The sequence below is a fragment of the Salvia splendens genome, chromosome 11, assembly GCF_004379255.2.
Source record: "Salvia splendens isolate huo1 chromosome 11, SspV2, whole genome shotgun sequence".
Taxonomy (NCBI): domain Eukaryota; kingdom Viridiplantae; phylum Streptophyta; class Magnoliopsida; order Lamiales; family Lamiaceae; genus Salvia; species Salvia splendens.
The window spans coordinates 27,583,236-27,598,596 of NC_056042.1; the positions used below are offsets into that span (position 1 = coordinate 27,583,236).

General features: G+C 35.8%; 2 protein-coding genes and 1 long non-coding RNA gene across 4 annotated transcripts; 1 reads left to right on the forward strand and 2 right to left on the reverse strand.

Annotated features, from left to right (window-relative positions):
* Positions 1-729: 729 nt before the first annotated feature.
* Positions 730-3,853, reverse strand: LOC121753862. The gene is made up of 3 exons (XR_006040511.1): positions 3,696-3,853; positions 1,562-1,622; positions 730-1,189 (listed from the first exon to the last, which is right to left on the reverse strand). It is a non-coding gene; the product is annotated as an uncharacterized LOC121753862 (long non-coding RNA).
* Positions 3,854-5,808: 1,955 nt separating this feature from the next.
* Positions 5,809-12,917, forward strand: LOC121756238 (carotenoid 9,10(9',10')-cleavage dioxygenase 1-like). 2 transcript variants are annotated; one of them, XM_042151732.1, is made up of 14 exons: positions 5,809-6,085; positions 6,482-6,552; positions 6,702-6,716; positions 7,378-7,489; positions 8,820-8,919; positions 9,166-9,228; positions 9,380-9,490; positions 10,329-10,513; positions 11,012-11,150; positions 11,500-11,617; positions 11,688-11,789; positions 12,175-12,426; positions 12,537-12,648; positions 12,805-12,917. In XM_042151732.1, exons 1-14 carry the CDS (start codon positions 5,858-5,860, stop codon positions 12,832-12,834), a joined length of 1,638 nt encoding a protein of 545 aa, XP_042007666.1. In that variant the 5' UTR covers positions 5,809-5,857; the 3' UTR covers positions 12,835-12,917. The 2 variants fall into 2 exon arrangements, with proteins under 2 accessions (XP_042007666.1, XP_042007667.1); XM_042151733.1 differs by lacking the exons at positions 5,809-6,085; positions 6,482-6,552 and having other exon boundaries at positions 6,702-6,777.
* An 847-nt stretch (positions 12,918-13,764) lies between these two features.
* LOC121755213 (auxin-responsive protein SAUR32-like) lies at positions 13,765-14,138 on the reverse strand. Its single transcript, XM_042150495.1, has one exon. It carries the CDS (start codon positions 14,092-14,094, stop codon positions 13,765-13,767), a length of 330 nt encoding a protein of 109 aa, XP_042006429.1. The 5' UTR covers positions 14,095-14,138.
* Positions 14,139-15,361: the final 1,223 nt, after the last annotated feature.

Consider the following 15,361-nt stretch of genomic DNA (forward strand, 5'->3'; position numbering starts at 1 on the left):
TTTACTACTATTTGATTATATACTAGGAGTATTTACTAAATATATGTTTTTAATTTATGTTTATTTATATATCTTTGTGTATAATATTATTTTGCCGCATTACTTTTTGAAAATAATACTATGATCTTATTTATTTTTATACATAAATATTAAATTTTTTATTTACAATAACTTACTACTAGTATAATTTATATATTTAATCATATTTGTTGATAAAAAATTAATAAAATTATATCATTCACTAAAAATATATTCTTTTTAATTTTATATTCTTTTAAGATAATTCATTTTAATTTTATATATTCTTTTAAGAAATTGTTAATTATAATATATTTCTTATATTTTAATTATACTTTTACAATCACTAATGTTTAAAATATAGAAGTTTATAATTATACATAGAGTTTAATACTAGTTTTTAATATTGTGTATTATAATTTATTATTGTTTTTAAACTTAACGTCATTAAATATTCTAATATACTAGTACAAGACTTGTTTTCTATAATAATACTATTAAATGTATAATACTATAATATTTATTGATAAAAAATTTAATTAAATTTTATTATTTACTACTAAATAAATATATATATATATATATAAACAGTATTCCGGTTCAACCAATGGTTCGACCAGTGAACCGGTTGAACCAGTAATGACGCCGGTTCGCTTGTCGGTCCGGTTTTTAAAACATTGGACTTTTTCTCACTACTTAGAAGCAACTAAATGATCCACCAAAAACAACATGAAACAAAAAAACATACTCTTACAATGGTGAGTAAAGTGCAATATTTTTCTAAAATGAAGCAATATTTCATTCTTAAAGCTTCATACAAAAAAACACCACCTAAAACTTACACACAGTGCTTCCTTGTGCCAAAGATGAAGCACCCGACTGCAATAGCAATGACAACAATAGTCGATCCTCTGGCCACAAGGCTATCGTACTTTCGTCTTTCAAAAATCTCCGTTTCCATTTTATTAATTATGAAGCGCCAGGCTTGAATCTTCACATAAAGCTCATCATTCATCGGATACACACCTCTTTCTATTAGATCGTGCCATGATCTGCAAACACATTTGCACCTCATAGTGTTTTCAAGCGGGAGTCTGCTCAGGATATCTCTCATGATGTCAGGCGGTAGCTTTCTAAACAAATCAGTTCCTCCTTCCAATAAGTCAGCGATCTTCATCAAAACATGCAGCAGTAGTGGTTGACAAAACAATTATCATAATGGAGAAAGTAGAGGATGAAGGAAAAACTATTCTTGTAATTACAGTATGCTCTCATTCAGTTGTTTCTTTTTATCGATCTTATATTATCTTACTAGGCCAATTATTCGCAGTGCTTCAAGAAGGGGATTGCAGGCCTTGGGTGAATTATAGAAAATTTAGTATATTATGTGGTTCTATCTATGACGAATTCATTGCATAGTGCATACATGTCTTGGGTGAATTATACAAAAGGTAATATATAATAATACATATGGTGAGAAAGTGTAAAATGAACATAATGATATGCGATGTTATGCATGAATGTTTGGGGCCAGACATCTAACCTGTGAGTCTGGAGCATTGAAACGAGCCCTGAAAGAGGCCTCACCAACCACCACCATTAGCCTATAGAAGACGAAATCAGGGCTAAGTTGAGTAACAAAGGAAACGAATGCTCCATAAATTATGTGTAATGAGCACGATAAGTAAATTCATTCGCCAAATCCAGTTGAAGCTGAATTATGATGACAAAGAACAAGACACCTAAAGCTATGTACTGTTAGAATTGGAGCTAAAAAAGGTCCGTCATTTCATCGATTAAAAACATGGCAATTTGAGATTTAGTGAATTCCATTGAAGAAGCTAAAAGTATTGAGTGAGTTTAGACCTTCGCAAATCACAAGAGCTAGGCCATTACTTGGAACATGAATGTTTGGCGATAAAGGTAACATCAGGACCTATGTAAACATTTTTATAATGAAAAACAAATAGGCCTATATTAAAGTTTTCTAGTAAAGAGTTGATAGTTGACTCAGGAGGGACTCCTACTTCACATATATTGAGTTTAGAATAACTTCAAGACCCAAGGTATGACTTTGCAAAGTTGAAACAAAGATAATCTTCATACATGTATCCCTCCCAGTTTGTGTTTTTCTTGAACAAATTTCTACCCTGATTTTGGATCATATACATCCAATTCAACATCTGGTTTTCGCTTACTAATACAACCAATTCAAGTGAACAAATTTCTACCCTGATTTTGGATCATATACATCCAATTCAACATCTGGTTTTCGCTTACTAATACAACCAATTCAAGATCTGATTTTTAGTTATGGAACCCGGGTTTTTTCTTTTTTTGTTCTAGAATAGAACTTAGATTCCTTGTTTGTTCTAGACTTTTTTTTGTTCCGGATTTGGGAGAGACGCATGACTCTCATGCGTCACCTTTTAATGAGACGTATGACGATTATGCGTCTTTTATAGAGACGCATGAGGGACATGCGTCTCTCAATTTTTTCGAATTTTAATTGAAAGACGCATGAGGGTCATGCGTCTTAGGGTAAAACGCATGACACTCATGCGTCTCTCCATAAAACATCAAATGGCCTTGTAGTTCAGTGGTAAGAATACCATATTGTGGCTGTGGAGACTTGGGTTCGAATCCCAGCAGCCACACTAGGTTAAGTTTTAGCATTTTATGGTTTTACTCATTCCCAAGTCATTAATTAATTTTCACTTAGTAATAGCAGATTTTGTAGATAGTTTTTTAATCTGGATGTTGAGTACTATAAATATCAAATAGCTATGATGCGCATTGATCTTGGATCGTCTTGTTTTTCCACATGCAATAGTCTTGTTTCCTCATTTGGATTGCCCACAAAAACTAAAAGTACTAGTAATAGTTATATGCATTAATTAATTATTAATAAATTTCAATAAATATTGGAGTAAGGATAACCTAAAAATTGTGGTGTGGCTGCTGGGATTCGAACCCAAGTCTCCACAGCCACAATATGGTATTCTTACCACTGAACTACAAAGCCATTTGATGTTTTATGGAGAGACGCATGAGTGTCATGCGTTTTACCCTAAGACGCATGACCCTCATGCGTCTTTCAATTAAAATTCGAAAAAATTGAGAGACGCATGTCCCTCATGCGTCTCTATAAAAGACGCATAATCGTCATGCGTCTCATTAAAAGGTGACGCATGAGGGTCATGCGTCTCTCCCAAATCCGGAACAAAAAAAAAGTCTAGAACAAACACGGAATCTAAGTTCTATTCTAGAACAAAAAAAGAAAAAGCCCTATGGAACCCAAAAAAAAAAGACATGTGTGTTTTTCTTGAACAAACTCCTACCCTAATTTTGAAGCATATACATCTTGTGTTTTCTTATAAATACAATTCACGTCCTAATTATGGACCATATATAACCAATTCAAGATCTGATTTTTGAATTACAGAAAAAAACGACCTTTGTCTAAACTTGAAATACAGTAGTTTCTATTTTACTGCCGATTCAGAGTCTAAACTTGAAAAAAGTTTCTATTTTACTGTCAATTCATAGTATAAACTTGAAATAGTTTTCACTATTTTACTGTCAATTCATAGTATAAACTTGAAATAGTTTTCACTATTTTACTGGCAATTCATAGGGCAGAAAGTAAAATAGACGAGAAATAATAGAATTCCTACCTCAACTGATGAATGTTGGAGAGGGTTTGCTTTTGAGAGAGACGAAAGAATGAGGAGCGGGGGCGTTCGCCGGCGTCGGAAAATAAAAATACTGATTCTGCTTTCTTCTTCAATTTTCAACGGCGAGAGAAATAAATATAAAAGGTCGAGCCTAATAGTGATAAAATATTTATATATGGCAGAATAAATAAGACAGCATGGATTACGCATGTAATTTAAGCAATTTTTAATTGCACAACATTATTATTATTGTTATTTTTATTATTAAAAAATTATACTATGATCCACTTTTGCTATTATTAATTTGCTACTTTCGCACACATAGCAGTCCCCCCGTCTAAATAAAATACCAAGTACTAGTAGTATTATGTAATTGCTCAAATATATTATTAAATTCTCTATTTGCTTAATTTTTTTACTTATTCTAAGAGTTACACCTTACTGTTTATTGCCCAAATTTTTGTTTTCTTGTAGTTCGAAGTTTATATTTTTCCGGACATGACAAACACATTGTGATAAAATTACTTCTTCTTATACCGATTAAAAAGTAGACACGAGTTCGAAACTTATGCAATAACTATGCACTCTTAGAACTTGCTTTTAGATAGTATACCAACCCTAGCATATATTCCTTCCATCCCAATAACCACGACCCCTTTCCTTTCCGCACGTGTTTATGAAAACATAATACTCCCTCCATCTCACTAAAGATGATTCACTTTCCTTTTTTATTTGTCTCATCCAAGATGACCAATTAACTATAAATGAAAACACTTTTATCTCTATTTTATTCATCTCTTACTTTACTTTCTCCACCTAATACACAAAATAAAACTGCATGAAACTCAGTACTTCCCAAGGAAGAGGTCATCTACGGAGGGATTAATATGTCATAGTAGTAGTTACTGTTGATGGATTAATATGAAATTTATCTTACCTACGTTCTATTAATAGAGCCCCATTTTTCTATTTGAGAAGTTCCAAGATAATTGAGTTGTTTTGTTTTTGGCAAATATTAATTTTTTTTACTCTATTCTCCATTCATCTAACAAACTATTTTTAAACTTTCTGCCAAAAAAATTGCATCCGTTAACCACGAATGGAGAGAATGTAAAATAATCACAAAGAGACAAAAACGTTTCGTTTGTTAGAGTGTCCACAATGGTTAGCCTCGGCTCGGGGCGAGGACACGGCTGTCCGTAGTGGGAAGGACGTCCGCCTGAAGGCGGACGAAATAGGCGGGGCGGACACCCAATCGGCGAAAGTGGGGCGAGGACACTGCGGTCCGGGGCGGACGCGGCGAATAGCCGCGCCTCCCATAGTGGGGGCGGTGTCCGGCGCTTTTCCATTTTTTAATTTATTAAATTTAATTCACCTATAAATACACCTCATTCCATTCATTATGTTAGCATGTATCATTTTGCATAATATGATAATAGAAGATGAAGGATTTGCGGCGGAGCGTTGGGCACCGGAGGAGGGGGCAAGTACAAGTCACGGTGTTACCTCCGCGCCGATCCAGATGGGCGTACCACGTAGCAATGAATATTTGATCCAACGTTTCGCTAACATGCGCAAGGCCACCTCACATACCACACTCCAGGCCGATTTGATTGAAGAAGTTTGGGCATGTAGGGGAGGCGGCGCAGTGTGATTACCATTGTGATTTGTACTATATTAAATTTTCGTTGTATAATTTTCCCATACCATTAATACGACGAAAATTTTGTGTTTAATTTTAATTTCTACACCTATAGCCGTTTTCATATAGTCCGATAAATTTAATTATAATTGAATTAACATAAATGGAAAAATAATTGAGGCTATTGGAGGTATCCACTGTAGTGGCGGAAACAAAATTTTAGGGCTATAGATGATAAATTTGGGGCTATGAACAACTTTTGGGGCGGGGCTATTGGAGTGTCCACGCCCTAGTGGACACGTGGACACTCTTAAAATTGAAGAGATGAAAACAAATCGTTAGGTGGCCAGAAAATAGAAAAAAGGAAAAATGAGAATCATTGGTAGAAGCAGAAGCGGACACGTGGCAATGGCAGCATTGCGACGCATCAATTCACACTCACCACATTTACTCCCCACGCACTCTTGTTCCTCTATATCTAATCCCCACACCCTCATCACGCTGTGATTCATAGGCCGAAATGGGCGCACAGGAAAGCGACGACTTAGAGAGGACTGGCGCCGGCGTTGTGGTGGTCAAGCCCAAGCCCACCAAGGGCCTAGCCTCCAAGGCCATCGATTGGCTCGAATGGGCCTTCGTCAAGATGATGCATGACTCCAAGCAGCCTCTTCACTATCTCGCCGGAAACTTTGGCCCCGTCGACGAGACGCCGCCGCTCACCGACCTCCCAGTCCAGGGCCATCTGCCGGTCAGTACCTTCAATTGTTTTTCTGTTATTATCTTCTTTTGTGGCAACCCAAATGAACCAAATTATTAAATGACAAGCTGTTAACAACTGAATTAAGCAACTATGTAACTAGTCAAAGATCACTATGTGATTGAAAATATAATTCGGTTTGGTTTGGTTTGGTTTGATGACAAAGATATTAAAATTGGTTCATTTGTTCTGTTCGATGTTAGGCTTTAACTATGCATACTTTTTTTTTGTTTGGGTGGTTCCCATTCAGAGACCACAGGCACAAGATTTGTGCCTCTGCTGTGTGATATCATAACGTTTTGTGTCAATTTATTTACATAAAGTAATACTTTTTCACTAAAGTTCCTGTACAATATAGTTTAATAATCATAATTTTGCCTATTGCAGGAATGCCTCAATGGTGAGTTTGTGAGGGTTGGCCCCAATCCGAGGTTTGCTCCAGTTGCTGGATACCATTGGTAATAACTTTTCTCTGTCAAAGACATATGTTTATGATTTATAACTGGAATGTATTTTGTATTTGAAGTAGTGAACTGTGATGTATGTACCATTCCAGTTAGTTTGGTATTAAGCACTATCTTTATCCTCCTCTCCTTCCTTTTTGCAGGTTTGATGGAGATGGGTGCGTCTTTCAAATCCTCATTCGAATTTAGGATGCCTAGCTCTTTCTCTATGCTTTTATCGTAGGATGACTATCTACTATGCTCTCGTGCTTCTTTCATCTTTTCAAATAGAGCATTCATTTTTATTAGTATAGAACATGAGATGGTAATTCATTTTGGTTGACTAATTATGGCAAAGTTATCGTTTATATTTTTTCTTTTCTTTTGCAGTGTGGAGTGATTGTGTTGGGCTAGATGTTTATAGTCATTTGACTTAGGGAAATTTGGTTTGGTTTACTTCTTTGTAGATGAAAATTGCAAAAGTGGAGCTTAATAATTGTTTTCGAGAGATAAATATGCATTTAGTCCACGAGAGGTATCTTGGAGCATAAGTTCCCTTTAATGGAACAATTTTTAATCAGGTCTTTTATGGGGTAAAAACTTACCACATGAGTGGTATTACCATCTCTTTCCCCAAAACGTTTGATCTCTATTCAATGGTGAATACTTATACCTATTATGTTTTGCATTGCTTGCGTTTGGTTTCATGCATTTGCATCTTATGAGATATCCATGTATGCTTTGTGAAAGATCCAATTCTCTAATTCTTTATAGCATATTCTACGTCTCATGATTGAAACTCTTTTCGACTATGGTTTATATGAATCATACTTTTTGCAGAATGATTCATGGTATGCGCATCAAAAATGGGAAAGCAACCTATGTCTCCCGCTTTGTGAAGACATCGCGACTTAAACAAGAAGAATTTTTTGGTGGATCAAAATTCATGAAGGTATGTTCAGTTGTAATATAATGTCCAATTTTTTAACCAATTTCTGTCTCCTCTTTCTTCCCTGCAGTGGAATTTAAACTTGTTAGGTGAAGGCCATGAGACTAATTAGCTATTTAATAGATTTAACTCTGTGTGATCTATATCTTCTGCAAACCAACCTGTTTGCCTTTCTATAAAGTATCAATTCTGCTAACCAATTTCTGTCCAATTCTTCTAGTTAAACCAACTCTTGTTATAATGAGACTTTGGAGCAGAGTCATTGCAGTTAGTAGACAACTCAAAAAAACTAGAGTACTAAAACTGTTCCCCAGGACATAATCATAAATATGGTATCGCCTCCATATGCATCGGTTAGTAAAAGGAAATCATTATTTCATGTAAATGCTCAAATACGTTGAATATAGTATGTGTTATATTTTATACAATGTTAAAGTCTAATAACTTGTTTGCACTTTGCAGAAGAGATTATTTTTTACACATTTACATTTTCGTACACTGCCTGAAGATAATTGGATGATTGCTATATGGGAAAATCATACGAGAATGTGGATTCCAGATTTAAATACTATCTGGACCCATTTTTTTGATAAAATAATGGATTTTATTAGGGTTTTAGAATTGAGATACATCCTTATAAACAGGAGTTTATGTTTGATCTACTGGTAGTAAACACCTGCATAATAATCACAACAGTTTCTCTTCTGTGTCTAAGGACTATAAAGCTGAACTGCCTTATGTCCATTCACACAAGTTAAAATGGAGCTGAGTCCTTCACAAAGTTATACTACCTCCGGCCACAAAAAATAGACAAAGTTGTAAATGACACAGGTTTTAATACGTAATTGATAAAGTAAGGGAGAGGGAAGGAAAAGGTGGTGGAGGTAGTGTTAGTGGATTGTAAGGTCCCATGTTTAGAATTAGTCTAATTTTGGTGACACCCCAAAATGGTAAAATTAGTCTATTTTTTGTCGGCTGAGGTAGTACATCATAGCAATTCATCTTTGAAAAACTTGAGCCATACTTGCACATCTGAGGACTTAAAAGATGCCTTCTTTTAATATGGACATGGGTGGGGCAGCACTGAGTTGTTTTACTTGTGAAAATCTTAAAATACCATCCATTAAACCGCATGAATGTGTAAGAGACAATCATGAAGGGGAATTCTCGAGAGAAACGGCACACAGCTAAAAGTATTTGGGATGTTTAACCAACATCTTCTGCTATTCGTTCTGTTCTTCTGATTTTAGATGAGGAAACATGGGTGTTTTCCTCCCTAATCTGCTACATGCTTTATTTTTTGCTGCCTAACAATTTCAAACTTGATCTGCAGATTGGTGACCTGAAAGGATTTTTCGGACTTCTCTCGGTTAACTTGCTAATGCTAAGAACAAAACTCAAAGTACTGGATCTTACCTATGGAAATAGTACAGGTGGGTTGCACTGCTGTTTATCTAACTGTCTCTAGCTCTCTCTGTGTTTTCTTTTCTTTATATAGAGTACATGACAGCTTTATCACTGCTTATGTCGGTGAAATACACAACTATTTTATACATCTCTTGCATTGAGATTGTTTCTATATTTCTTGGTAACATAATATTTTCCTTAGCATCAGAAATGCTGATCTGCCTTTCATGTATGCATGGTTGTGGTTGACAATTGTGGGGGTTCTCTTTCAGCTAATACAGCTCTGGTATATCATCATGGGAAGCTTTTGGCGCTTAGTGAGGGAGATAAACCTTGTAAGCTTTTCTTTCTTTCTCCTGTCTTAGTTCGAGAAGAATGCACCTTTCTGAAGGCTTCAATTTTATTTGTTCTAAGCCTCCGTTACTGTCCATTCTACTTAAAGCATGCGGACCTCCTTAAAATAGTTTTTTACTATTCATAATTCAGATGCCATCAAAGTTTTGGAAGATGGGGATCTGGAAACAATTGGCTTGCTGGATTACGACAAAAAACTGTCACATTCTTTTACTGCTCATCCTAAAGTTGACCCATTTACAGGTAAGGTTAATTGATATCCAGTTGCATACTGCAGTAGAAGTAATCAATCACCTGGTTTATTTAAGTTTCTCTGCTCCCACAAAGCCTCCCTCCGTAATTTGACAACACAATTATCTCTGTCCACTGCCATAATTTGTCTATTATTTTCCATCTTGCTGCACAAATTTCTCTACAGTAAATCTGATTTAGAAGAAACGAATACCAAAGTTATTTCCATGTAGTATAAAAACGATGGCTGAAACAAAGGGGACTAACTTGTATAGCCATTAAAAATACAAAATGAATTTCTGTTTTCCCCAAGAACGTGTTACATCCATTTTGCCCTTATTGCTTTCGTATTTACTCTTTTAGCTTCGGATTTTTGAGTCGTAGTGACCCAACCTTGAGCCGGTTTTCGAGATTGAGCCATCAATATTCAGCTTGAGTTCAAGTTACAATTGAGCCTAATATGAACTTGGTTGGTTAGGAAATCAATTTGTAAGGACATAAAGTCTTAATGGTTGTAGAACATGTTCTCTGATCCTCAAACATGTCCATTAAAAGAAAATTTCTTTTATTTAATATACGAAACAAGTACCTCCACCAAAAAGAAACAGAACATGCTAATAAAATCCAAGGATGAGTATTTAAAACCCTTATTAGGATATTGTGTTGGTTGTGAAAACATTAACTTAAAAATTAGTGGTACCTATTCTGAACCAATTAATCGAAATACAAATAAGGATGAGACCATGTGAAGGTTCATGCTTCAGATCAGTGAGTCTCACCTCAAAAAGAACGTATGGGAACTTTCTTTTGTGTTCAATGAACGATATCCTGATTCAGTATTTTCTTCCAGGAGAAATGTTTACCTTCGGCTATTCTCAAAAGCCACCATATGTCACATACAGAGTTGTTTCCAAGGAAGGTCTGATGCATGATCCAGTGCCAATAACTATTCCAGAGTCAGTTATGATGCATGATTTTGCCATTACTGAAAACTATGCGATTTTTATGGATCTGCCACTGTGTTTCAGACCAAAGGTATAGTGGTTACTCAACAATGTGTGTTCACTGCTACTGCTTACATTTTTTTACATGTACCATTTTCTAGTCTGGCATAATGTGCTTGTACATGTTACATATGGGCCCTGAGCTTTCTCTCTGTTATTTCACTTTTCACGCGACAAACAGAAGCTTAATTGAACTGTTTATGTGAATATAAGATGTATATAACCCTACATCAGACACTTGCTCTTTCAAATTTTCCTTGATAAGAACTAAAATCTGCATTAGCCGTCCTATTGCAAAATGGAAGCTCTAAGCATTCCATCATTGTTATATGAAGTAGTAATATTCCTCTGGGGACACCCAAGTGGTGAACCTCTTCTCTGTAAAGACTAAAGAGACAGGCCTAGGGTTCAATCCTCAACAACCCCTTCCCCCAACTCAAAAGAGAAAAGAAGTTTATTAGTATAATTATATTTCTGACCTGAACTTTTGTATACTAACTACTTAAACTCTTAATTATCATGCTTGCAGGAGATGGTGAAGGACAAGAAGTTCGTTTATTCTTTTGATCCTACTAAGAAAGCCCGTTTTGGAGTTCTTCCGCGATATGCAACAAATGAGATGCTAATCAGGTGGTTTGAGCTTCCAAATTGCTTCATATTTCATAATGGTGAGCAACTCAACCCTTATATGCCTTAGATTTGCAAGTTTGGCTGTACCTCAGTTATTTCTAGCAGAAAGTTCCACAAATGTTGAACACTTATCTTCATATTTTGAGACAGAGTCAAAGAAATGAAAGTAAGCTTAGTCATAATCTATTATAAATTCTGCTGATCTCTTGATGACTTATCATGAACCTCTAATAGAGCCTCAGATTTACTTGAAGCTGCTTTTACTTTTCTTGTTGGAGCAAGATTCACTTTCTAAACTTCCTCACTAACTAGTGGGAGACTTATGTTCTTGTTGGAGTTTACAGACTTCAAATTTTAGACAAATAATTTGTGTAAATTTTTTGTCAGCAAATGCTTGGGAGGAAGGTGATGAAGTTGTTCTGATCACTTGCCGACTTCAAAATCCTGATCTTGACATGGTCAATGGCGCTGTAAAAGAAAAGCTTGAGAATTTCACAAATGAACTGTAAGATCCATACTGATACATGTATACTCTTATCTCACTTTATAAATAGGTGATACTATATTTCTTTCAGGTACGAGATGAGATTCAATCTTAAAAATGGTCTGGCTACTCAAAAAAAGCTATCTGAGTCAGCCGTTGATTTTCCCAGGATAAACGAAAGCTATACTGGCAGGTAAAAATGTTTATAAACTTAAATAAAACTACTTTGGATTTTGGAAGATAAAATTGTAATTAAATCAATTCTTTTACTAGTAATATGTATCCTTACTAATTTGGATGTACCTATAATATCGGTTCCTTATTTAAGTTTATTAAGGTTTGTTTAGTATATCTAGTTTTTTTTTTATTTGATGTATAAGATAAGAATCTTTCTTATCTACACTGATAAGATTCCTCCTTTTTATTAATATGTAATGCTATGAAATCCGTTGGTTTTATGTGTGTCACACTTACCATTGGATATTCTCCGGTTATGTAAATCAGTCCTAGTTTAGGTGCTTGTCAAAAGGTTTTCATTCTATTCTGTGAGGGGAATGAAAAGTTTTTTATGGATGCAGGAAACAACGATATGTGTATGGGACAGTACTGGACAGTATTGCTAAGGTAACTGGAATTGTGAAGTTTGATTTACATGCTGAACCGGAGACTGGAAAGGAAAAGATTGAAGTTGGAGGGAATGTTAGTGGTCGCTTTGATCTCGGACCTGGAAGATTTGGATCAGAAGCTGTGTTTGTCCCTCGGGAGCCCGGGACTGCATCCGAAGAAGATGATGGCTACTTGATTTTCTTTGTGCATGATGAAAACACTGGGTACGCTCTCTTCCACTTCATGATCAGAAGAAGTTGCCATGTTTCAGATTACTGTTTTAAGATTAGTATTTTTAAATTGTCATCACCTTGTGTTGGTTTATGATCCTCAGGAAATCAGCAGTGAATGTAATTGATGCAAAAACAATGTCATCTGATCCTGTTGCTGTAGTTGAACTTCCGAAAAGGGTTCCATACGGTTTCCATGCCTTCTTTGTGAACGAGGTTGGTGCATCCTTTCTTCAAAAAGCAGGAGTAAAATGTTGACATAAGAATGTCGATATGAGCCGAGTTCAAACGCATGCTATCTGTTTTTCTTCCTGTGATTTTGATTATCCATTGCATCAACCCATCAACTGAAGTTGGGAATCCTTTGAACAGGAACAACTTCAAGAACAGGCAAAGATTTGATGAGATTGGAACGACAGATGTGGGAGTGCATATTTATGTAAAGACCAATAATTCTTATTAATACAGTTTTATTACTTACTACAGTTTTATGGAGTATTTATTATTATTATTATTATTATTATTATTATTAATGAAACGAAAGTGTTTTACGAGAACTTATAAAATAAAAACATGTGGACCTACGCTTTTGCAAAGATTAAGAGAAATAAATGGCAGAAAATGAACCATGCGTCAGTAGCTCAATATTACAAACAATTTTTTTAGAAACAAGGATAAGGCATATCTTAAACAATTCAGCAATTTGACAATTGATTAAAGATTCCATTCTGTGATTGAGAAAGTGTCAGCAAAACAATTCGGAAATTAATGTATTGCAATTTTTATTGACACGATTGCATTTTTTCCGAGCTGTGGTGCGTATGTATGAGGTTTAATCTCTGTGGGTGGATAGTTTACATTGTTATTTTAAATCGAAGACTAAAGTCCTAAAATAGTCATTAACATATGGATTTTTTTTTATTTTGATACAAAACATTATCTTTTGAATTATTCAGTCCTTCACATTTGAAATCGGACCACATTTGGTCCATTTTGGACGGAACCGTCAAATCTTTGACGGTTTTAATTACCTGGTCACAAATCCGTCACTAATCCGTCACTAATTGGGAGAAACTAATCCGTCACAAATCCGTCACTAATTTGAATTTAATAGATATTTATGAAGTTCGAACTCATTATTACAAATTATTGGTAGATTCGCTAGAAACTCCGTAATATTTTTTGATTGATAGATCAAAACATAAAACAATCAAAAGATCATGCAAATTCAAGTCAAATTCAAACCAGGAGCCAAATAAAACGAGTTTTGATTTTACAAAAACATCAAATTTAAAAATCACCTAACAATAACTCCAACCGCCATTAATTTCATCACGCCTTGAAGCACAAAAACTGGTGGTGGTGGTGGTGGTGGTGGTTGTGGTGGTGGCCGTGGAGGTGGTGGCTGTGGTGCTCTGCCGTCTCCTTGTCGATCAGGCAGCGGACGTGGCGGAACTCCTCCACATGGCAGGGGATGCTGATCGGACCTTTCTGATCAAAACCGTACTCCTCCTCTGACGCCTTGAGCAGCTGCATGAACATCGGGTACATCACCGGAATCACAAATCGATGCTGCTCGCTGCCCTGCCCCACCATCACCGCTAGATACCCCTTCGGAATGCTCCGCCGCCCGTGGTGGTGGTGGAAGTGAATGTGCGGCATGTTTTCGAGATTCAATTTAACCAAATCGATGTGAAATTGATTCAATCTAATCAAATCGATGTGAAATTGATGCGCAAAATTAGATGCAGAGACGAACGGATTAGTGACGGATCAATTTCTCCCAATTAATGACGGATTTGTGACCCGATAATTAAAACCGTCAAAAATTTGACGGTTCCGTCCAAAATGGACCAAATGTGGTCCAATTTCAAATGTGAGAGACCGAATAATTCAAAAGATAATGTTTTGGACAAAAAAAAACGTCATATGTTAAGGACCATTTTGAGACTTTAGTCTAAATCGAATAATAACAATATTTTACTCATTTTAGTGCATTACTATGATATCTGATTCATTCCTCTTTATGTGATTTAGATAGTGACTAAAATGCAGTTTGGACATTGTTATGTTGCAAAATTCATGCACATATTGCATGTTTTCTCAATCTTAGATGCATAATTGAATCTTAACTTCACTACAACTTTTCACTTTTCACTTTTCAGTATATGCATGTTTAACTTCGATAAATTCAACTTTTCAATGCCAAAATTTGTTATGATGCAATTTCTTTGTTGTATAGTGCAATGTGCTTTATTAAATGAAACGAAAATTGCTTTTGAAGTTAGAACATTTGGTCAACGAGCAATTGAAATGGATTTTTGAGACAAATTAGATTGTTACATCTTTGATGCAACTTTAGTGAAACTATGCCTCTTGATTATATGACATAATTGAATATCTATGTTTTGTGTTTTTATGATAAATTAAAGAGGGGTTGAATGGAATAATTATTATGGTTAAAACATGCAATTTTATTATGGTTATAATATGCAATTTCAAAACGAAAACATGCCTTTTGAAGATCGAGAAAGTTTAAAATAGGGTTGGTCTTTTCAATCTTTTGCATTCAATTCATTCTCTCCATTTTTTCTTTGTATCATAACAGCCTCACCCATTCATTCTCTCTGGATTAATTTCACAATTTGTCTCTATTAATATTATGTTGACCTTAAATTTATCTATAAAATCACTTGAAAATGAGACCAAGATTCCAGGTTTTAAGAGCATAAATAACGCGGCTGGCCGGGCCGCAATTCGCGAGTCCCGGCCCGTCCCGCGCGTTAGACGGAGGCAAGCCGCGGCTCAGGCCGGTCCCGGGGCCGCATTCCCGGCCTGGAGCCCGTCCCGCGGCCCGTCCTGGGACGGCGTTAATCGCGCGCCGTGCTGCACCGGCGAGTCCCGGCCCAGCGTTACACGGGTCTCGGGC